This window comes from Pistacia vera, unplaced genomic scaffold (assembly GCF_008641045.1).
Source record: "Pistacia vera cultivar Batoury unplaced genomic scaffold, PisVer_v2 Contig73, whole genome shotgun sequence".
Taxonomy (NCBI): domain Eukaryota; kingdom Viridiplantae; phylum Streptophyta; class Magnoliopsida; order Sapindales; family Anacardiaceae; genus Pistacia; species Pistacia vera.
Window position 1 is genome coordinate 1,094,266 of NW_022196590.1, and position 23,540 is coordinate 1,117,805.

The following is a 23,540-nucleotide window of genomic DNA, read 5'->3' on the forward strand; positions in this document are numbered from 1 at the left end:
TTCACTTTCAGGAATATTGTGTGCCGTTTTGGAATCCCTCATACCCTCATTTCAGATAATGGAAAATAGTTCGATAATGAGGAATTCAAACAGTTTTGTGACGAGCTGGGCATCCATAAGAAATTCCCCTCTATGGCAAGATCGCAAGCAAATGGCCAAGTTGAAGCTGTCAACAAAACCATCAAGCACACTCTGAAGGCAAAGCTTGGCGCAACTAAGGGGAATTGGGCCGACGACCTCCCCGAAGTCCTATGGGCATACCGAACAACTCCAAGAACCTCCACCTCGGAAACACCCTTTTCGCTGACATACGGGTGTGAAGCAATGATTCCCATCGAGGTAGGAACTTGTTCGCTTCAGAGAGACTTATACAAGGAGACAGATAACGAAGCACTCATAAGGGCGAGCCTGGACCCTATTGAAGAACATCGCAGCAAGGCTTCGCTAAGGATAGCAGCCTATCAGCAACGAGCGAAGAAGTTCTTCGATTCAAAGGTCCGGCGAAGAGACTTCCAGTTCGGCGACCTGGTGTTAAAAGAAGTTCTCCTCGGAACCAGAGAACCAAGCGCGGGAGTTTTAGGGCCGAACTGGGAAGGTCCGTATCGCATTGACAAAGTAATCAGACCAGGGACTTATCATCTCAAAAGGCTAAACGGTTCCAAGGTACCTCAGGCCTGGAATGCTAAACATCTTCGACCATACTATCAGTAATTCCGAACTTAGCTTTCCTTGTAAATTAATTTCTGATTTTTTGTAAGTCATTTCTTTGTAAAGTTTTTATCTTGAGCGTCTGTAAACGATCTTTGTGTATAATCCATTTCGTGTGAATAAGTTATGTCATCTTTGACTCAATGAATCTAAACGATTGGAAAGAACTCATGTATGATAAAGCGAACAGAAAATTGTAAAGGCAAAAATGTATCTCATTGCTATAAAGTACAGCAGGAAGGAAAACATGATTACAAGACTTAATCCAGCCCCTACGGGGCCGACCTCCTCGACCTAGGGTTGGTCGGCTGAGGGTTTGTCCGCTGCGTGTCCCGAACCTTCTGGTCGGAAGGCCGCTGCTTCATCATCCTCCCGTGTCATGGACATAAGTGTTTCCTGTCAGTCTGCCGGGAGGTCGGACATGTCTAGAAGAGGATTTTTTGATCGCAAGGCATAAATAGAGTCGATTGCCCATTCGGCAGCCTTCTCATCAACCTCCTCTGTCAAGGAAGCAACTTTCCCTTGACTCTCCTGAAGTTCAACTTCAAGAGCCTGCCTTAGCTTCTCAGAGGCCTCTCTCTCCTTTTCTGCTCACGAGACCTGCAAGGAGGTCGCTTTCAACTCCTGGTCCTTCTCCCCGACCAATCTGGAGAAACTGGCTACAGTCCTTTGCAGCTCTTTTATCTCCTCCCTCTACTTCTCAAGCTGTGCTTTCTGGAAATCCACCGTGCGAAGAGTCACGTTTTTTTCGTTCAAATAGCTGTTCGCTGATTCGAGAGACAGGTTTCTCTCTGCTTCGGCAGCTTCCAAGCTTCGTTTAAGCACTGCGTTCTCTTCCTTCAGGGTAGCACCTCCCTTCGCAGCTCCCAGTTGTGCCTTTTCCATGGACATTTTCATGGAAAGGAGAGCCTACGAACAAAAGAAGAAAAAGTTAGGTAATCAAAAGAAGTTAAGTCCTCGCCGAGGACAGTTCACTCACCTTGCTCATATGCTGGATCGATGTGGACATGAGGTCCACGTCGCTGGAACTTGCCAACTGCTCGAAAGATTCCGAAAGTCCGCATTCCAGCAGGGCATACACCACCGGCTGCAGGTACTCCAGCAGATGCCCCAGCGAGTCCAATACTGATGAACCCTTCTTCGCAGTCTCAATAGCAGTCGTGCCATCCATAGGCGCCTTGCCCGACTTGCTCGTGTCCGGTTGCGACCTCTTTGGCTGCTCGCCTTCGGATTCAGTATTTGATTCCTCAGCCTAAATCTGCTCCTCTTTTTCCGCTGGGCCACGGTTTTCGTCCTTAGCCGAGCAGGCAACGGTTGGGCGACCTTCGTGGTTCGCGTTGGTGCGTCCTCTACCGGCTGTGGCTGGCTCGGGGTCGCGCCCTCAGCCTAGGGGGCTATTCGTGCAGCTTCGGCCGCCTTAGCTTTCTTCGTCCGAGGAAAGTTGATGGGCCTTCGACGAGGTTGCTCTGGTTCCTTTGGTGGCATGGTTGCTACTGCATGCAAGGCGAGGTTAGTGAAGGTATTCTGTTCCACGACCAAGAAAAGAGTCAGTTAAGGAAACTTACATTGTGGAGGTTCTAACGACGCGTTGGCGTTAAAGAAACCGTACTTCTGCAAATTCTCGGTTGTCACAAGCGTCCTCGCGTCGCGCTTGTCTTCAGGAAGGGAGCTGAACTGCAAGATTCTTCTTCTGTCGTGGAGCAGCCCTAGCTCAGTTGTCTTGTTAATTGTCCAGAAAGAAAAATTAGGTCGTTAGAGCGAACACGCTTCGAGCGCAATAAGTTCGTCAAAAACAAAACAGAAATACAAACAAAGAGAAAGAAGCCTACTCAGATCCAAGAAGTGGCAATGGCCATCGTAACGAAAGAAGAAAAACTTTGTTTCGTAGGCCCCCGCGTTGCTGAGATAACTGTGTATCCCGTCGGCAATGGTAGGTCGCCTGGACAAGTAATACGAATCATTGTCCTTACTCTTCTTCAAATAATACGAGCAGGCGAGCTCCAAGGCTGTCAGTTCGCCCAGTCCGTTCTCCCGGCACGCGATTTACGTTGCAACAACAATGACGTACGCGTTCGGGGTCAGCTACATCGGCACGACCCCAAAGTGGTCCAAGAACGACCTGATGAAAGGGTGCAGGGGGATAAGTCCTCCACCCTTGATAATCTCCTCGGAGATCACAGCCAAGCCTTTTGAGGGGTATCGCGACAAGTGCGTTAGGTCGTGGAATACGTCCACTTCGATGCCGAATTGGATTATTACCTTCTTAAGTTCTTCCTCGGTGAGTACCGAGAAAACCTCAAGAGGGATGCTAGGAGCACCATGCGAGGACGAGCTGGTTCCCTGCTCAGGTCTGGTATCTGAGTGGTCCATTTTGTCAGTCTGCAAAAGCGACAAGCAGAAGGATTATTCAGTCTCCGTACGTTATATTGTACGATGACATGGGAGGAAATACGTTCCCTTAAATCCTAAATAAAAACCCTAGCAACATGGTTTGAGTCGCCGTTCGCGGCTCGAACCCGACACAGACGACTAGTTCCGATGGGTTACCGGAGGACCGACGCCATTAACTCATGGAAAATGAGATGATGGCCAGAAAACTCTTACCTCTCGAAATACGATGACGGTGTCTGCTTCAGATGCCGGAAAAATGCAAGTCTGGAAGACAAAGGTTCTTAGCCTATGAAAATCTTTTGTTCTCTGTGAAAAAGGCTTTGGTAACATTGCCTCAGAACGATTTGTGGGTTTTATAGCGCGTGGATCGGCGTTTGGATTTCTCGGAATTGAAACGACGTTCGAGCGGTAAAGGTTTCTTACCATTGATCTTGGCCATGTGTCACTCATCAGCGAGGAAGAGTGAGCGATACGACTGGATGACGTCAAACTTACACCCTTCCAGTTGAAAAGCTTAAACGACAGCCATATCTCTCTCTGAGCATTAATTGCGTTTCAAATATTCATTTAATGCTCTGGTAAGGTGCACCGTTCCAACGCATATTGCATTTAATGCCCTGATAAAGCGCACTGTTTCAGCATGCAAGGCATTAAATGTGATTGGTTGGCATTCACCACGCAAAGGGTACACCTGTCAGCGCAGGGATGGCTTCATTAAATGTCTTCTTGTTACCAAAATAAACGGGTGACATCAGGCAAAACCAGGTCGCTCGTCCTTAGGCATGCGAGGTCGCACTTGTGCAAATGCCGCTCCGACCTATTTTCGAATAGATCAAAGTTTTCAGAAATCATCTAACCACGGCACGACCTGTAGTTTCTAAGGTTCAATCCTCAAACCTTAAAAACTAGGGGGCTTCTGTTATGCCTAAAAATATAAGGGCTGACGTCAGGACCCTTTAGCCCGCAAAAGTCGGATCATTGGAACAGACACCGTCTGTGTCTGTCAGGGTAGTGGGCGCGCATCAGGCTAGTCAAGAGGCTGTGGTGCTCCCACGTGTCCAATCCCAGCTCTAAATCGCGCAAATCACTCTGGAAGGTGGGCAATGTGACATAAAGAAGGATTTGCACGGATAATCCCACAAACTCGCAGATTTAGTGATGATTGTCTCAAGGCATTTGACTATAAATTAGGAATTCATCTCTCATTAAAGGGATTGGCACCTTTTTCACTCAATTAATTACTCTCTCTCTCTTTTCTCAGGAATCGATACCTTGTAATATCATTGTAAAGTCAGTCAGCTAATAGCGACATGACTCATATCATCAATATAAGCATCAGTGGACGTAAGACTTACTACCTTAGCATCCGAACCACTTTAAAAATTGTCTTTATTACATTTACTATCCCTCATCCATTATTTTTACATGTGATTTCGAGGCCCCCTGCACCATTTTGCACGTGCGTTTAGTTGGTGCAAAATCCAGCATCAACAGATATTAATCCCAGTATATGTACCGATAAACTCTCTCTCTAACAAGAGTTGACTCCTGCAAACGAAAATCAAGTCTAGGTCTACATTCATCAAACATTTAGTGTGCGTCACCACAACATTCTAAGGCCACACAAGTCCGAAGGGAAACAATCGGGTCGTGACACTAGTACTGGCATGAACGGATTGACGAACATTTGACAACAAACAAAACTTATATTCAATTTCAGCAATGGCGCTAAAATAAAAACAACGATAGAGTATTAAAGAAAACGATGAATGATGAAATCGTTAAAACGATGAATGATGAAATCGTTTTCGTTTTCTTTCTTCAAGTAAGAGATTCGGTTAACTGTCAAATGAGATTCATTTTCTAAAGTCACCATGTGAATTAAACCAAAGAATTTTTCGTCTTTCATCCAAAGTATTTTACAAGTGGACCTGTCAGCTGTCACTACATTGTACTTCCTCATTTTTCCATAGCAAGGTCATACAGGCACCCGTTTCCCCCGATACTTGTCGAATAACTGCACATTAAAGAAACAAGCTCGCTTATTACATTATATCAAGTAGAGAGACATTCAGACATCATAAATGTACCTGCATATCGGTCTAAGTGATCATACAATGAAATCATGCCTTGTTTTTTAACTTTCAGTATTCAAGCAAAACAATTTCATTTCTATAAAGTTTCTGAGCCTCCACAAAGTTTCATAAAGATGACTCAAGTTTAAAAGGCATAATATAACGGATTCTTAAGCCACATTTTTAAAGCAAAATAATCCATTTCTGAAAGACATGTTTTCCATAAAACAGTAGAGGCATTCAAATGCATACAAGTGACCAAACACTTCTCCACTGCTCAGTCAACGTAACAAATCGATCAAACAAACTCATCTTGGGTTCATGAAGGGGACACATTCAGACCAAAACTTATGTTAACTGTATGTTTGCCAACATCTATACAATCCTGTGTCACTCAAAATTCAGATATGTGCCTATTCATAGGTATTATTGTCTCATGTCACGTCCCACAGTGAGAAATCCACCTAGATATGAAATTCTGAGTGTTCTACCTCCACAGTTAGGCTATGTGCAGAGAAACAGAGTGCATCACTAATTACCATCAACTCTTTCCTTATGCTAAGAATTTGAGAGTACTATGCAAACTTTGTTATGGAGTTCCCACACTACAAGCTTAATAATTATCTAAAAGAAGACAAACAGAAAATCAGAGTCTAATAATCATGATTACTACTATAAATGCAGAAATACGCGTGCATATCAAATGTTCAGCTTTTTAGGATATGATATCCCATGTCTGTGTCAAGACATGACTCTCATCCTTGAATCTATAGCATAAACTAAGACATATGACATGCTCCAACTTATCATGAAATAAAAATATCACATAACGATTTGATTCTCTTGAGTGCTGTGTGAATGGCATAGACAACCCAAAATACCCCAAAAAAAAAAAAAAAGAAACAAAGTATTCACCACTTATAATCAAAAATCTATTTCCTTATTTTCTATGAGTAGGATTTCCTTAACTGCTATTAAGAACATGGAATCGCTAAAATTAAAAAATAAATAAAAGCAACGATACACTTTGCACCACTTATATTTACGAACATGAAGCCAACATTGACAACTCAATAAAATCGAATGATTTATAAGAGAAAAAAAAAATGATGAGTATATCTGAAAGCCAAGATTAAGAAATCTTTTGTTTTCCATATCACTCTTCAAAGTTTCCTTCTCTCACAACTCCAAATAAAAAATAATATATAGTTCAACAAAAATAATATTCAAACAAAGTAGGTTTAGCATTTCAGAGAGAATCAATGAACCCAAATGTAATACAATTCAAAGAAAAAATGAATTACATATATTCACAAGTCTACTTGCAATCTCTTACAAGAAATCTCACAGTTGACAGAGAATAATTTGAGTCCAAGAATAAACATACCGATCTGACAAATGGTAGCTGGAATATCCAACCAAGAAAAGGTATCCTCTGAATGAAAACAGCAAGTGTTGGCCAGAAACCACTGCATATAAAAATACCATTAGCAACTTGAATTATGTACAATAAATGAATAAAAATAAAAGCATGAAAGATTCTACTATACCTGAAAAGCACAATGAACCCATATGTCTCAAGAATCATTCCAAAAATTGGCCAACCAATAACAACAAAGAAGAAGCCCAGACCAAAAGAGATGGTTCCCTGTACGATCAACAAAAGCACAAGAAATTTAAAGAATGACAAAGATGGATGACAATACATGAACAAAACACTCCACAACTTGAGAAACAAAGGGGGAGAGAGTAAGAAAATCAGAACCTTAAAGTTTTGACGTTTCATGAAAAACTGCATAGTGGACTTCAAACCAATGGATAGAGACACCCCTGAGAAGAAGAGAATCTAAAGGCCACAACAGAATGCCAGTGTTAATCAAATATCATTCAGTAAATAAGCCAAAACATAATAAGAATAATAAAAAACCAAAAAAAAAAAAAAAAATCTAACAAGACTTACATTTCCCATGGCCAGCAATCCCTTATCGAAGAAAAAGATGATGCCCAAGAATGTGAAAAATATTCCAAATCCTGTCAACCCAAGCCCAATCTCTGTTCCATTTTACATTAACAATCATTAGTTGTAAAATCTTTCAAACAAAAAGGACATCAATCACCATCCCAAATTCACATATAATTGCTTCTTTTTGCCCCTCTTAATCAGAAACATCAAACATATAGTTCCATATTTTGCAAGAATTTTTTTCACAGTCCACACGTGCACGCGAGCTAAATATTCGAGCTCTAAATTTCAGCAAAATTCTCCACGTTCAAGTCAAAGATATCTAGAATATAACAAATGCTCCTTAATCATCCAATATTTCTGTCTTAAGCTAGTAAGTAATAAATGAAATTTATGAGATGATAACTTTGCCATAACTATGGACCATTTGAAATTCCAAAAAGTTCTTAACTAGCAAACCATCAATTAGAAGAAAGCAAATCTTGCAAACAAATAAAATAAAAACTACTAAAAAATTTAACTGATGAACAGCACCTCAACTGGTATCAAATATTTATGATAGATTTTTCTAATAAACATTTCTTCAACAAAGCTCCGTAACACCAGCAACTAATTAAAATCCAGCTCAAGCAATAGCAAAAACCCTAACTAACATCTTTAAACTGATTAACTTATTCAAATCAAATATTCATATACAAATTTCTTGGCTTTCACAATTACAACAAAAATTCACGATCAAAAACATAATGAAAAACAAGAATAACACCAGAAGATCACTGTTAACTCACTTTTACGGTCATTCATTTCAAACGAAACCATTGTCGATGTTTCAGAGACTCGTCGACTTCACTGCACAGACAAATTAAAAAGAAAAACAAATCAATCAATCGTTAGGAATACAAACAAATAAAATGAAACGAGCTCGAAACTTCACTTTCACTTAACTAAAGATCTGAAACATTTACCTCGCTGAATCTGACAAAAAAAAAGTGAACGAACACGATTCGATCTACAAGGACCTGAATCCAATGCGTTGAAGACGAAGAAATCAAGAAACGAACAAGCGAGAATCGATTACTAAAAGTTCTGTTTGTTTCTCGGGAAAGAAGAGAGAAAAAGAAATATCACTGGGAATGAAATGAAAATTAAGAAAGAAATTAAAAAAAAAAACGATAATATAAATAAAACCGTTGAGGTCCCACGCGGCCAATTTTTATTGGTTGATCTACGTGAAACTAATCGGTGCGGAGAATGTTTTTGCGACCCGGTTAAGTTACGTGTTCGGGATACGAAACGCTGCGTTTCATCATTGACCCGTTTGGCAGACGTAATAGACTAATAGTAGATTGATTTTGACAGTGAAAAGGCTGAAATGCCTTTTCACTGCAAAATTTCTTTTTACATATAAATTTTATATATATATATATATATAACAACAACAAAATGTATAGTGATTATAATCAATCATATAACCAATATACATAAATATATTATTTTAACATACAGTTTTTAGTGGCCTCCAATATCATAATTAATAATCTAAACATAAAAAAAAAAAAAAATGATTTTATTTATAGCTAAACTTATAATTGTTCGTTGAACTCAGGGTTTTACTCCCATCTAAATACTCTCGTTCGTTACTATTATCTATTGAGCTTAAATACTATCATTGGTTATTACTAAGCTTAGATTTTTACTATTATTCATTGAGCTCAACACGCAATTCACAAGGTTCAACAAGCAATCGATATTTCACGATCAAGGGTATGATATTATTTGTAATAGTGATTCTTATATATCATATTCACAATTGAAATATGGCGGAAAGAAAACATCTTTATTTGACTGAGCTCCTTCCTATACCTATGAATTCCATTTGACCTAGAAATGATACAATGCAAAAATCTTTTGGGTATTCCAATATCAATATTATGATTATTTCACTCTTGTATCTTCTAAAAGGAAAAAAGATCTCTAAAAGTTTTTAACTGGATTCGAAAGAGAGTACTTGAGTTTTCCCAATAAATAAAAAGTGTATCATGCCTGAATCTAACTAGGATTCGCAATGGCGAAGGAACTGGCTTGGAAAATGAGGAATTCTAATTATAAGATATCTAATAAAATCGTTGCTGGAATTGATGTTTTATTCAAAGAAAAAGATATCGAAGATACTCTCACTTGTTATCATTGAACTCAAATTTTTACTCATCTTCGGGGATACTCTCATTTGTTCGTCTTTGTTTAGCTTATAATTTTAGTTGTCTCCAATTTCATAATTAATAATCTAAACATAAAAAAATAATTATATTTGTCCCTCAATTTATTTCTATTCCTACATTGCATATGTGAAAACAAATGGGCTTCAAAATCATGAAAGATAAATAGTGGGGCTTCTTTGTAATTTTATTTTTTTGTTATTAGATAACTTAGTATTATTGCATAATTATAATAAATGATAACAAATGTCTACAATACAAAATTTGGTTGATATCATATGTGATCCAAAATTCTGATAAACTAACAATGTCACCCTTGTATTCAAAGTCCAATATTAAAGTTAAATAATCATTTCTAAGTAGGGATGGGCACAGGCCACGTCGGGGTCGGGGACCCCTCTCTGGCCTCGGCCTGAAAGCTCAAGGCTATTCCCTGGCCCGTAGCCCAAACGGAGAGTCCCCAATTAGGTCCGATCCCCAAACGGGGAATTCAGGGAATCCCCGAAATCCCTGTTTGGGGTTTTACATTATAATTTTTAAAAAAATTTAATGATTTAAAAAAATTATAATGAATCAAAATATCAAAATTATAATTATAATACATTATACATATATGTAAATATATTATATATTAATGGTATAATATTATGTATTATTGTATTAAGTAATAAGTATTAACAATGAATATATAATATTATAATTATGGATAATACCGTATCATGTATAATGTATAATTTTTATTTTATATATATTATATATAATGTATAATATATAATATATTATAATAAATTCTAAATAAATTATACCATTTATATTACAATGTCTCATTAATATTCTAAATAATATATAACATTATACATAATGTATTACATATGATATATTATACATATATATTATAATCAATTCTAAATAAATAATTTCCACAATATAACAAGGGCAATTAGGTAATGGAATTGAAATAAGGATTCAGTGAGGGACAAAAAAAAAAAAAAAAATTATAATGATTTATTGATTTATTATAATGAATCAAAATATCAAAAGATACATTATACATAAATAACATATAAATTATGTATATCAAATGATACATTATACATATATAACATATTTATTATGTATTACAAATATTTATAATGATTTATTATATTTAATATAGTTTTATTTATTACCTGTTTATATATAGTTTCATAAAATATTCAAACAATTATAATTTATAGCTTCATTAATTGATTTTCAACTATTAAATGGTTAAAATTATATATATATATATATGATTCTTTCTATAGTAATACTCTATATATGAATAACCTTCATGTAGTTATAAAAACTTCTGGTCCTAACTTAAGCCAGTTATAAATAAGAATAAATTTTACATTATAATAAGTTGTAATTTTTCTAGGTCCCATTTTAAGGAACTTACCTCTACATAGTAATAATTATATGGATATTACAAAAAATATATGTTATGTTACATTAAAAGTTTAAGATGAAATAAAATATTTATTTAAAGTTGTTTGAAACAATGATGTTTTAGAGTAAATTTCACATTATAATAAGTTGTAATTTTTCTAGGTCTTGTCTTAAAGAACTTGCCCCTACATAATAATAATTATATGCATATTATAAAAGATACAAATTATGTTACATTAAAGGCTTAAAATAAAATAAAATATTTATTTAAAGTTGTTTAAGACAATGATTTATGCTTTAGAGTTGCTATCATATCTTTTATCTTATGGATACGTAATAAGCCATCAGCATTAGCACCTTCTTATTGAAGCCAAAATATTTTTAGCTTTCAAGCATGTTTAAAGCTTCTTGGCATGAAATTTTTGGTATTTTTGTACTATCATCCTTAATATTATCTCCTTCCTCTTCTTGTCTAATTCTAGTAATGATTTTTTTTTTTTTCAGTTAAAACATACACGATTTGTTACTCATTTGGACTATTGAGAAAGAAATTAATATCCATTTGATTAGTGTAGTGAAGTTGTCAAATCCAATCGCTCAATTTTTCAATGACTTTTTTATATCTATTTTCGTATTATCCTAATGCTACTAAAACAATGAATTGAAATCCTAATACTACTAAAACATGAACTATAAAATCAAAAATTAAAATAATAATCTTTGTAACTACACGTCTATTAAATTATAACTTCCTTATAGTAATAAATTTAATTGGTTCCAACATATGGGCCGTGTTTGGTTCATTATTCTTACCCATATTCTCAATCTTATTCTCCAAATAATCTTTGGCACATTATTCAAGAAATATTACCCAATTTTTTTTGTAATTACTTTTAGACCTCAAAAGTTATTAATTTCATTAAATACCCCCTTAAAAAGTTTAAAAAATAACAAAAACACCCCCGTGACCCATACTTGGCAGATTCCGGCAACCACCGTTGGTGTTAGCCAGAATCTGCCACAACGATGAATTACCGACTAGAACTGGCCGGTAATTCACCGATCTGACGGTCAAAGAAATGGCCGTCATTGACCGAAAACGACAGCCATATCTTTGGCCATCGTTTTGGCCTTTTCCGGCTGTCGATTGCCATAGTAGGCCGTAGATCTGGCCTTTTCCGACCAGATCTGTGGTGGATTTGGCCAGAAAAGACTATAATGACGCGTTACGACACAGACCGGACGCGTGACCGGTCTGTGTCGTAACGCGATTTTCCAACCAGATTCCGACGATGGTGGCCGAAATCTGGCATTGCAGGTGGTAGGGGTATTTTTGTCATTTTATATGTTAGGGTGTTTAATTAAATTAGTAAACCTAAAGGTTTTTTTATAAATTTTTAAATTTTACCTCGTAATACTCCTCTATTCAACTATTCAATATTATTCTCAAAATTCTATCCAAAATAATGAACCAAACGCACCTATGATTATAAAGATGTTTTACTATATATATGTGGGGACGAGTCTGGACAAGACCAATCCCGTCCTTAAATTCAAGGACCAGTTTTCGACTCAAGCCCCACCCAAATCTCGAACGATTAGGGGAAATTTTGCCTTGTTCGAGGCAGGTCGGGACAAGTCCCAATAGGGACAAGTATTATGCCCATCCCTATTTCTAAGGGGTAAATTTGCTACTTTATAAATCCCTCGTAAGCTAATCAATACAATGTTTTATGATATAAGACTTCGATAAATCAAACATTGTTAAAGAAGGGTTTACTTAGTTTCTGAAACCGTGAGATACTTGACATAAATTTAAAAAATTTACGATCAAAGACTTTGATAAAACTAACACTGCCACCGCCAAATCTCATATCCGAGATTAACGTTAAAAAGAGTAACATCGTTAGTTACTGATATCAATGCCAAATCGCCCTTAAGCCATAGGAGTATTACTGTAATGACAATGAAATATGTGTTGCCTATAATTTTTGTTTAGCATAACAAAACCTGAGCTTCAGAAGCAGATTTGCTAAACAAAATTTTAGATTATATAAGCAGATAACATTCAGCATGAACATCCAAAATGCCTATACGACATTCAAAAGGGAAAAATATAATCGAAATATAGGAAACAAACGTCATCCCGCTATAAAACGCCATATGCACTGAAGTGAAAAAGAGGAAATAAACGGCGTTCGGTATCAAATGCCATATGCACTGAAGAGAAATCTGCTCAGTGATCACCCGGTAGAGTCTTGATGATATCAGAATCACCTGCAGAGAAAGATTAAGTGAGGTGCGTTAAATTTCTTTGGGTGCATACTACAACAAAAGATACGTAACGAATTGTGTTTGTGTTATATAGATAATACCTGGATCGACAATGCTCAAGCAAGACACTCGGAAGTACTTGCCACAAGCTGTTCCCAAGTCGACATTGTCTGGTGAAATCATCAGCAAGAATGTGGTTAATTAAAACTGTTAAGTGGGAAATCTAATATCAACCAAACATTTTCAAGTCAAAAATGGGGGCAGACAAATTTCTGGTAAAAAAATGCCGATAACACAACAACCAACAAAAAAGCCACCACAATCGAATCATGGACCCATACCATGACCATGAAATTCAACTGAACTGTAAGTCCAATAACAGATCCTTCCTACCATGGTCGGTAAGCTAAATATATAAAAGTCACAAACTCTCATATACACTAAGTATAGGAAATGAAGTCTAAAACCGCAAAGATGGACACCAACAAGGGATCATCATGTTCTTATACATCTCCCCTCAAAACTACTCCTCACACACAAACAGCTAAAAAAAGAAGAAATCGCCGTAGCAACAACCGCATTCGTACACATATACACATCTATCATGCCACCAGAAATCTCAATATGACTTAAGAATAAAATAACCTTCACCAATTATTATTGAGTCAGAGTTCAGAGCAATAATTCATAAAATTTTTTGTTTGTTCAAAATTCACATCCAATTCAAAATTTAACAAAACAAAAACAACAAAAATACTCACTTCCATTGTAATGGTGGACACCAACTTTCGCAAGCATGGCATAGTACTCAATCTCAGATTTTCTCAGAGGAGGGCAATTATTAGACAAAATAATCAATTTCCCTGCACCAAAATTTACAAAACGAAAAATCCCACATCAAAAATTCAAATCTCATGACAAAAGAATCAAAACTTTTACTTCCAGAAACTATAAAACACAACAAAAATCAAACCTTTTGAGCTTCTAAGAGATCTAAGAACCGTTTTGTAGCCAAGCGTGTACTTCCCACTCTTCATAACAAGAGCCAGCCTGTTGTTGATGCTCTCATGAGTCTTCTTCTGCAAAAACAACGAAAACCAGAAGAAAAATTGATGGTTAAAGAGTTGATTTGGGGATTACATAGAAAGAAATCTAAGTATTGCTCTTACTGTTTTCTTGCTGGAAACCATTTTTTTTTTTTTTTTCTGATTGTTTCCTGGAAAATGAGAGGGCAAGTTGTTATGGAGATGGGTTTAGATTGCTTTATTTGTTTGTCGACAAAAAAATTATCTTTACGGAAATTAGGGTTTTTGAAGAGGCAGAAACCCTAATTCTTGAAGAGGCAGAACATTTTATAGGTTTTTCAGGTGCACGTGCTATTCACGTTTTCTTTGTATTATTTATTATATGACTAAATATTATTATTTATGATAAAAATTACTTTTGCTACCAGTCTCACACATTATCTAGGATTCGCCTTACGTACCTAATATATATGAGGTCCCTTTAATAATAAATATTATATTATTGGGAATGTTATATTAATAAAAAAAATATAACTTTAAGATTACTAGAAATATTTAAAGAAATGTGTTTAATTAGTTGGAATAAATTAGTGGGTATGTTATATTACTATGTTTGGTTGGGAGAAATAGATTGGTAAGTATATTACTTAAATTACTGAATTATTTTCTAATTACATATAACTATGTATATAACCCTCCTAAATTTAAAAACTTAGCAAAACAACCCCATAATAAAAGTTTGAAAAATCAATAATACACCTCCACCAACCCAGCCACTGTTGGTCACCTGCCACCAGTAGCTGGCAACCTAATGGCGCACGGAAGGCCAGAAATGGACTCTGTGCGCCGATATGGCCATTTCTGGCCAGAGATCACCGATGTGGCCATTTTTGGCTAGATCTCTAGCCAAAAATGGCCATATCGGCTCACAGAGGCCATTTTCAACCTTCTGTGCGTCGTTCTGGCAACGACGGTTGGCAGCAGCAAGTGGGTGGGGGTGGTGGCTTGGGTGGGCTACAATTTGTTTTGAGTTCAAGAGTAATTTTGTCCAAAAAGTTAATTAATTGGGGTAAAATTGTAAAAGCTATGTTCATGTAAATTGATTTTAAAACAAGGACATTATTATCCAAAAATTTTATTAATAATGGATAAAATTGTAACAAAAATAAGATAACCAAGTAATCTTACAATACCTAAGAAAATATAGATTATTTGATTACCTCCAATATTACCAACAATAACTACTATTGGTATTGAAAGATCATCAGAATCTTATATTATTTGACAGTCAAACGTGGTAATCAAGTAATATAAGATGACATAACCTCAGTAATCCTATATAACCCTCAACCAAATGCCCCCTAAGGTTAAGAGGTTTTTTTATTTTTATATTTTTTTTATTTTTTGGACTAGCTTACGTGTATATTAACTAATTTCAAAGTCTATTAAACACTTTGTAAGCGTAATGGATAAGATAAGTCACCCTACAAGTCCAATGGGTAAGATAAATCATTGTGATATATGATCACTTGATAGGTCTTGAACACAAGACTTCTAAATAACCTTCCCACAATATTTAAGATTTGAGTTATGTACCCACTACATCTAGGGTTAAGAGATTTTTTTTTTTTAAATCAAAGTGTCTAAACCAGTTTTCGTACACCTCAACTAATCTCTAAACACTCTACAAGCCGAATAGGTCAGATAAGCCATCCTACAAGTTCAATGGATCAGATAAGTCATTGTGATAAATGACCATTTAATAGGTTTTAAACACAAAACTTTTAAATAATCTAAGGTCTTACCTTCCAACCACAAACTAAGTGGTAAGGATTCAAGGTTCTTCTAGGGTTCAGGATCTCTCGCGAGCACTTTGTGCTTCAAGTAAGTTTTATTAGTTATACCAATTTGTTCAGGATTTGAGTTCTCATAAATACCTATGGGTGCGTTTGTTTTGTTATTTTGGATAGGATTTTAGGAATAATATTGGGTAGTTGAATAGGGTGAGTATTACGAGGTAAAATTTAAAAATGAACCAAAAAAAACCCCCTAGGTTTGCTAATTTAACTAAACACCCAAATATATAAAAATTTTGTAAAATAACAAAAACACCCCCACCCACCACAGTGCCAGATTCTAGCCACCAACACCGGAATCTGGTCAGAATCTACCGTTACGACAAAAAACCAATCGGATCTAGCCAGTGGTGTGTCGATCTAGTCTTTTCTGGCCAAATCTACGGCCAGATCTGGTCGTCGACGGCCGCAAAAGGCCAGATCTAGCTGTCAGAGATAGCTAATGATATGGCTATCATTGACGGTCAACGACGGCCAGATCTGGTAGATTTGGCCACAAAAGACCAGATCTAGCTATCAGAGACGACCAATGATATGGCCGTCATTGACGGTCAACAACAGCCAGATATGGCCTTTTCCGGCCCAATCCACCATGGATCTGGCTAAAAAGGCTAGATCGGTGAATAAACAGCCAATTCCGGTCATTTTTAGGCCGTTGTGACAGATTCTGGCCACCACCGACGGTGGCTGCCGAAATCTGGCAACTATAGGTGGGTGAGGTTGTTTTTGTTAATTTTCAAACTTTTTTTTCTGAGGGTGTTTGATTAAGTAAATAAACTTAAGAGGTCTAAAATAATTAAAATAAATAGAATAGTATTTCTCAAATAATTAAACAAACAGGTATTTTGGGAATAGAATAAGAAATAGGGTTTGAAATAATAAAACAAAAACGACCCTGTAATTCTCTCCATTGTTTTAAAACCCGGATCGGAGGACAACCCGCTTCACTGCCCGGGTCATGGGTCAACCGGTCCAACCGGTTAGACCGGCTGGTTGGACCAGTGATGTTAGCACAACCAAAACAAAATATCTTTTTTTTTTTTTTTTTTGAAAATTTCAGAATACCAAATTAATTTCTACCCAATTCAGACTCAATAACAATCTTAGTTTAACTACAATCCAAAGTCTCCAAACATCATCCATTACAAATTAAATAATAAAATACATAATAATTAATAACAAAACCGCAAAGTATTTTTTACATACGAATTTAGTGAACAAATTATCCATCAAAGCATGAAAGCAATAGATTCATTAAAAAAAAAAAAAAAAAAAAAAAAAAAGTGGAAATATCTTTACAAAAGAGAGTGTTGTCGTCTTCGTCGATTTTGAGCAGGAGAAGTGTTGTCGTCGTCGATTCCAGCAAAGGAGGGAGGCATCGTCGTCCGTTGTCATCGTGCAAGGGAGAAGGGAGGTGCATCGTCGCCGAAATCCAACGAGTGAGATGCTGCCTTCGTCGAGCAAGGGAGAAGGGAGGTGCATCGCTGCCGAAATCCAGAGAGGGAGGTGTTGCCGTCGTCAAGCAAGGGAGAAGGGAGGTGCGTCGTTACCGAAATCCAGCGAGGGAGGTCTTGCCGTCATCGAGCAAGGGAGAAAGGGAGTGCATTATCGTCAAAATCCAGCGAATGAGGTGCTGCCATCGTTGAGCAAAGGTCCAAGGGAGAGTGGAGTTGAGAGATTGAATTGAGACTGAGTGCAATTATTTGAGAAGGGAGTTGTGATTTTGGAGAGTTGAGAGATTGAAGAGAGGGGAGAAGTGGAGTCGCGTGAAAAATAAATCAGATCTAGTGTTTTTTCATTTTAAACATTGACCCATTTCACCAACTGGTCCGGTTCGACCAGACGGGTCGCACTGTTTATCCGGTTTGATAACAAGTTAAAACGGTTTTTAAATGACAACAAGTTTTATATTAGCTCGGACCAGACACACAACCGGGTCCCAATCAAACCAGTTAGAGGGCCGGTTCGATCCGGTCTGGCTTTTAAAACAGAGATTCTCTCACGAGTACCTTTAAGATCATAGTCCGTTGTTTTCCACTTCCGAAAAGGACAAGTTCTAATTCAAGTTTACAAAGGAAAGTCGAGATTTCTAAATCATAAAAACAATAATTAAAAGAAAATCTAAACGATATTCTGATGAATATGATCCGATACTAAATAACTGTTAATAGAGGCCTCAGTAATCAAAAGAAAACTTTGGCATTTGGATGAAGAACTGCCGCAAATATTCCTGACTTGAAATGGTGTTATGAATCGAAACAATGAAAATTCAATGAACTAAAAATTAAGCAGAAGATTAGGCAAATTTTCAATAGCAGTTCAAAAAGCCAGTACACTGGTTAATCAAAGTTGTTGCAGAATCTACAATGAAGACCAAACTTGAACGGGAAAGAAAATATCATCCAAAAGTTAGAAATATGATCTAACAACATCACAAGAAGTTCATAAAACTTGGAATTCTGGTTCAACAGAAAAACAAGACACACGACACCACAGAAGCTCTCAGCTTTGTAGGGGGAGGAGGTTTCTAACACTAAATAAAACATAAGCCTCAGGCAGGCACAGCCTTCGGAAAACCCAAATCGAAATCCATCAACGAACAAGATCCCCAAGCTTGGCTGGAACAATTCCTTCCTACATGTAGTAGTAACACCTGCAGACCTGCAAAGACGATATTATGTGATACTTTCTTACCATTATCTAACATACGGGAACAGCCAGGGGTAAATTATAGCTTGATCCCTACTGCTTGGTGTTTTTACTCCGCGATTGAACTTTTGCCGCAACTTGTTCTTCTGATAGAGGCAAGTAGTAGATGCGAGGAGTCGCTTTGGTTTTGCGAAATAGGTCATCCAGAGTCACGATTGGTGGGTCAATTTTTTCTGGGAGTGGGGGAGGGGGTGGAAGAGTGAAGCGTTCTCTAGCTGGGGCTGGGTTGGATACGGGTGGTGGTGGTGGTGGAAGAGTTGGCGGTGGTGGGAGCTGCTGTCTGGGAGCTGGTTGACGGGGTGAGGGCTGGGGCTGCGAGGCAGGTGGAGCTGGAGCGGGAGGGGTGGGTGCAGCTGGCGACTGAGGAGGAGCTTCTGCTCGCATTTTCACTTCCTGGGGATCCACAAACTCAGCCACCAGCAGGCGTCCACCATTATTTGGAGGCCATTGTATGTTATACAAAGCCTTACGTGTCTCCATGGCTTCATCAACTGATGTATACTGCATCATCAAAGAAGTTTTCCAAATAGTTGAAAAGATTTATTAAATCCATCTGAACCCACAGAGAAAAATGTACATAAAAGAGAGGATTCATATCTTGTACTGCGAGAGAATTAAAAATCTTACAGTAACATAGCAATGGGTCTTGATATGGTCCATCCAGAAACTGGTGAAAGTTCCAGTTTTGCCCAGAAGCTCATGCACAGCTTTTAGAGTAAAAGGACGCACAAAATGATCAATCCTGAGGGAATTAGTTGGAGGTTTAGGTGAAGGTGGAACTGCCAACCAAAAAAGTTGAGATTGAAGTTGTTTAGATGTTAAATGAACAAGGTAAAAATCTTATAATCAAATTAAGAGAACAATAACTCACCCACACGTTCCTTGGGTGTATCATCACTGACTGCCGAATCGGATCTAGAGAGGTTCCGTTTCGAAGCACTAGATTGAAATGTGTCCCTCGGCGTGGTGGTAGGTGTAAGATTAGAACTCTGCTGTTCTGGAAGCTTGAGGCTTTCAGAGTTCCATCTGCGTTGCCTCTTCAAAGGCTCATTGCTTCCCACTGTTTCTTGATCTGTGAAGCAGTTTGTCACACAAAATTAGAAGACATTTAAGTTTTTATGTATAAGAAACATTAAGGAATCAAATTAACATTCAAATTTTTTTCCAGTAGAAAGGACAGAGAAACTCAAATCACCAGAGTGCCATTGTCTAGGCATATGCAATGACCAAAAAATCGATAAAACAAATTACACAATGAATTTTCAGAGGCAACTTTCTAAAGATGAGTACGGCTGCATGCTTAAAAACCACATTTTCCAAAAAAAAAATTTATGGCAAGGACCACATCTTGCCAATTAAAGTAGACCTTCCATTTGAATATGTTAAATGTTTCCTAGAGGTATTTCCCTGAAGAAAGCTAATTTTATCTAATCACCTTTGGTTGCAACTACTGCTTCTGCCTTATCCAGAAACTAGAAACACGCTGATGTTTCTGAATGAAAGAGAGGGAGGGAGAGAGAGGGGGGAGGGGGGTGTATTTTCAGGGCACGCAGTCATCTAAAATGAAAAATTTTAAAAAAAAAAAAAATTCATTGTACTTTCTCATTACAAGCTTGATGCAGATCTCTGTCAAATTAAATTGGCAACAAAAATTGCAAACTCACGTAATGGGGAAAAATGAAAACCACACAAAGGTAATATTTGCAACAAACAACTTTATAGAATAATATAAAACCCAGAGGGCAAAGCATACCATTAATTTTTCTTTTCTCAGCAGCCACAACTGGACGACTCTTATTCTCAACTTGAACATCCTTTTTGTCATCAGACAAACCATCTCCGACAACATCAACAGGACTATCCTCTTTCACAACAGACACTTCATCTTTCTCACTTCTGTCCCTCACTTCATCAAAACTATCCTTTGAATCAATTTGTTTACTCTCCAGGACATCCTCCTCCATAGAGTCGTCACCAGAGCTTCGATCTAAATTTAACTTTTCTGAATAACCCACATCTGCACTATCATTTTTCTTGCCCATGTCTGCAATTGTAGCATTGCTGTCATCTCTCTCCTCAATAGATGCCTTCCTCTCAAGTGGCTCTTCAACATCCATTGGATGTGATTCACCACCAACTGGAACAATATTGCTAGATGATGGTTCCACCATCTCCTGCTTAATAACATCTTGTTCTAATTTGACATTATCAGCAATTATATTATCCTTTAGTTCAATCTTTTCATTAATTGACACAGAATCAGTAGAAATAGAATCAGATTTTACTTGAGACCCTAAATTAGCGCTGACCTCAGATACCTGATTATCCGGAGCAGCGGTGTCAAGAATGTCATCCTTGTGCAGAGGCTTTAAACCCTCATTCTCCAGCTGGGGCTTTGGATCCTCAATCTCCAGCTGAACATTTGAATTCAAACTCTCTCCCGGTGTTCCAGAGTTATGCAACTCTTGCCCACTAAAAGCTAATTCAGTAACCAAACTCTTAGTAACTGTAGTGCTGGTCTCCACAGTAGTTTTACGGATAACCAGCTCCTCCTCCACTCTAGGAGGGTTGGTATCACCTGTTATGTCACTTTCTTGGATTTTCTCTTGACCTAAGGCAGCATCATTTTTGTTACTATTACCCGCTAATTCTATGTTTTCAACCTCTCCTTGACCCAATGCAGCAGCACTACTGTTCATGTCAAGCTGAACCACGACATTATCCACCTTTTCATTTTCTTTACTACCAACAATCACAACATCTTTAGCGATTCCAGTATCAACAGGCACTTTCTCTGCATCTTTTACACCAACAACTGGTTGGGTAACACTATTAACACCATTATCGGCTTCTGCTTCCTTTGCAGCCTTTTCCCGTTCAATGCGAATGGCATTATCCAACATTCGTATCAACTCCTCCTTCTTACCACTTGATTTCAACTTCCGCCTCTTTAGCTCTTCTTTCAATTCTGTAACCTTCCACTGGTCAATTGGTTTATTGTCAAGAATTGGATATGGAGACGACATCTTTTCCAACTAAAAATCACCTTCTCAACTCTGATTAACACATTACATTGCACAAGCAATCAGCCACTGAAAGATATTATTTCAAAACAGAAATATACAACACATAACAAAAGAAAAGGAAAGGAAAATACAAAGATGAAGCAGAGAAACTTATAACAAAGGTATGGAGATAAAGTCAGCAACTCACAACAAAAGCTCTTAACTACCCCACAGAGAATGCTAAAATATATCCAAACATATAATAAGCAAATATAGAAAACCATAAACCAGCTTGTTACTGAAAACATATGCAAACATTTCATGATCTGAAATCACACTCAGCAAACTCAAGTTCGAAAGAAGTGCCTGCTACAACCACTAAAATCATGGCATTTCGCCAGGTAAGTGGCCTTGAGGACTAGAAACCTACCCGAAAATGTCTCACCTCTTAAAACTAAACCCCTAATCTGGTTGCTACCGGAAACATTTTGTTAATGCACTAACATTCAACAAATTACACTAATTCTTTAAATTAATTTCAAAATAAGCCTCACTATAGCAGACTTAATGAAACCAACAAAACCCCAAATTCAACAATGCTGGGAAAAACAAAACAAAACCCTAACTTTACAATGCATAAACACAAACCCACAAAATTACAATCTCCGCTTGCTAAGTTCACAAACATAACTTCAAAAGAGTCCTCACTACAGCAAAACCCTAAAATTTAACAATGCTGGGCAAACCAAAAAACCCTAATTTCACAATGCAATTAAAAACCCACAAAAATTAAGAAAAAACCCATAAAAGAAACAACAGAAAGAGAACGAAAACTCACAGAAATAAGAGATTACTTCGCAGCCTGAAATGACGAAAAAAGAGAGATGTGAAACCCTAATTTTCACAACACAAAACCAACCATTAGAGAACTCAAAACAAAACAGCACATCAACAACAAAACCTTAATCTACTCTAACCCAGATAAAAACACTCCTAAATGAAACAACTATTCACAGCTTCGCTAGCTAAATCGACACTCGAGGCCCCAGAATTCTGCTTCAAGANCCGAGAATAATATTACCTAGGGGGAGGGTGGTATTAAAATATTACTTCGGTAATCCAAATTTCTGTTCAATTTTGCCCCAAAACAGTAGACAATGTGGACGAAAATATCTTTGGCTTTATTAATAATTACAAAACATCCAATTTGTAAAATGACAAAAACACCCCCACCACCACAGTGCAAGATTTCGAACACCACCGTCGGAATCTGGTCGGAATCTGCCGTTACGACTCAGACTGGTCGAATCTGGCCGATGGTGTGTCGATCTGGCTTTTTTTGGCCAGATCTGGTCGTTGACGGCAGCAAAAGGCCAGATCTACCAGTCGTTGACCGTCAACGACGGCCATTTCTATGGTCGTCGTTGACGGTCAGATCCACTGCGGATCTGGTCGAAAAGGCCAGATCGATAAATAAACGGCCATTTCTAGTCGTTTTTAGGCTGTTGTAACAGATTCCGGCCACCACTGATGGTGGTTGCCGGAATCTGGCAATTATGGGTGGGTGGGGTTGTTTTTATTAATTTTTAAACTTTTTTTTCTATGGGTGTTTAATTAAGTTAATAAACTTAAGGGGTCTAAAAGTAATTAAAAAAATAGAATAGTATTTCCCAAATAATTAAACAAACAAGTATTTTGTTCAGCAATGCTACAGACACCGGTGTTTTTACACCGAAATTTTGTACCGGCTGACGTGTGTGCTGACTCAACCATCCAAATCATCCAACGTGTTTTGGCGTTATTAAATTTGATCTAATGAACGGCCGTCCATAACATATGGACGACCGTTCACTCATATGGTCCCCCGTCCATATTATATGGACGGGGTCCATTTACTATGGACAGGCG

At 37.4% G+C, this 23,540-nt stretch overlaps 4 protein-coding genes across 4 annotated transcripts; all 4 read right to left on the bottom strand.

Moving 5' to 3' along the window:
- Positions 1–1,004: 1,004 nt before the first annotated feature.
- On the bottom strand, positions 1,005–1,996 carry LOC116115004. Its single transcript, XM_031401141.1, has 2 exons — positions 1,688–1,996; positions 1,005–1,617 (listed from the first exon to the last, which is right to left on the bottom strand). Exons 1-2 carry the CDS (start codon positions 1,877–1,879, stop codon positions 1,402–1,404), a joined length of 408 nt encoding a protein of 135 aa, XP_031257001.1. The 5' UTR covers positions 1,880–1,996; the 3' UTR covers positions 1,005–1,401.
- Positions 1,997–4,785: 2,789 nt separating this feature from the next.
- On the bottom strand, positions 4,786–8,005 carry LOC116115026 (vesicle transport protein GOT1-like). The gene is made up of 6 exons (XM_031401167.1): positions 7,926–8,005; positions 7,135–7,226; positions 6,940–7,020; positions 6,725–6,822; positions 6,562–6,643; positions 4,786–5,116 (listed from the first exon to the last, which is right to left on the bottom strand). Exons 1-6 carry the CDS (start codon positions 7,954–7,956, stop codon positions 5,078–5,080), a joined length of 423 nt encoding a protein of 140 aa, XP_031257027.1. The 5' UTR covers positions 7,957–8,005; the 3' UTR covers positions 4,786–5,077.
- A 4,601-nt stretch (positions 8,006–12,606) lies between these two features.
- On the bottom strand, positions 12,607–14,393 carry LOC116115027 (60S ribosomal protein L30-like). Its single transcript, XM_031401168.1, has 5 exons — positions 14,207–14,393; positions 14,011–14,116; positions 13,799–13,900; positions 13,139–13,207; positions 12,607–13,040 (listed from the first exon to the last, which is right to left on the bottom strand). The coding sequence occupies exons 1-5, from the start codon at positions 14,225–14,227 to the stop codon at positions 13,000–13,002; spliced, it is 339 nt and encodes a 112-aa protein (XP_031257028.1). The 5' UTR covers positions 14,228–14,393; the 3' UTR covers positions 12,607–12,999.
- Positions 14,394–18,202: 3,809 nt separating this feature from the next.
- LOC116115017 (apoptotic chromatin condensation inducer in the nucleus-like) lies at positions 18,203–22,690 on the bottom strand. The gene is made up of 6 exons (XM_031401159.1): positions 22,471–22,690; positions 20,381–21,683; positions 19,499–19,699; positions 19,255–19,406; positions 18,665–19,128; positions 18,203–18,579 (listed from the first exon to the last, which is right to left on the bottom strand). The coding sequence occupies exons 2-6, from the start codon at positions 21,651–21,653 to the stop codon at positions 18,258–18,260; spliced, it is 2,412 nt and encodes an 803-aa protein (XP_031257019.1). The 5' UTR covers positions 21,654–21,683; positions 22,471–22,690; the 3' UTR covers positions 18,203–18,257.
- Between the last annotated feature and the right edge of the window lie 850 nt (positions 22,691–23,540).

Coding starts and splice junctions, on each gene's coding strand:
- LOC116115027 (XM_031401168.1), bottom strand. CDS start 14,227: ATGGTTTCCAGCAAGAAAACA. Junction 14,117..14,206: donor TGGTTTCCAGCAAGAAAACA/GTAAGAGCAATA, acceptor TTGTTTTTGCAG/AAGAAGACTCATGAGAGCAT. Junction 13,041..13,138: donor CTTGAGCATTGTCGATCCAG/GTATTATCTATA, acceptor CTTTCTCTGCAG/GTGATTCTGATATCATCAAG.
- LOC116115026 (XM_031401167.1), bottom strand. CDS start 7,956: ATGGTTTCGTTTGAAATGAATGACCGTAAAA. Junction 7,227..7,925: donor TGAAATGAATGACCGTAAAA/GTGAGTTAACAG, acceptor AAAATGGAACAG/AGATTGGGCTTGGGTTGACA. Junction 5,117..6,561: donor AGCTACCATTTGTCAGATCG/GTATGTTTATTC, acceptor TTTAATGTGCAG/TTATTCGACAAGTATCGGGG.
- LOC116115017 (XM_031401159.1), bottom strand. CDS start 21,653: ATGTCGTCTCCATATCCAATTCTTGACAATAAACCAATTGACCAGTGG. Junction 19,700..20,380: donor TGAGAAAAGAAAAATTAATG/GTATGCTTTGCC, acceptor ACTGCTTCACAG/ATCAAGAAACAGTGGGAAGC. Junction 18,580..18,664: donor CGGAGTAAAAACACCAAGCA/GTAGGGATCAAG, acceptor TCGTCTTTGCAG/GTCTGCAGGTGTTACTACTA.
- LOC116115004 (XM_031401141.1), bottom strand. CDS start 1,879: ATGGATGGCACGACTGCTATTGAGACTGCGAAGAAGGGTTCATCAGTA. Junction 1,618..1,687: donor CGATCCAGCATATGAGCAAG/GTGAGTGAACTG, acceptor TTTTGTTCGTAG/GCTCTCCTTTCCATGAAAAT.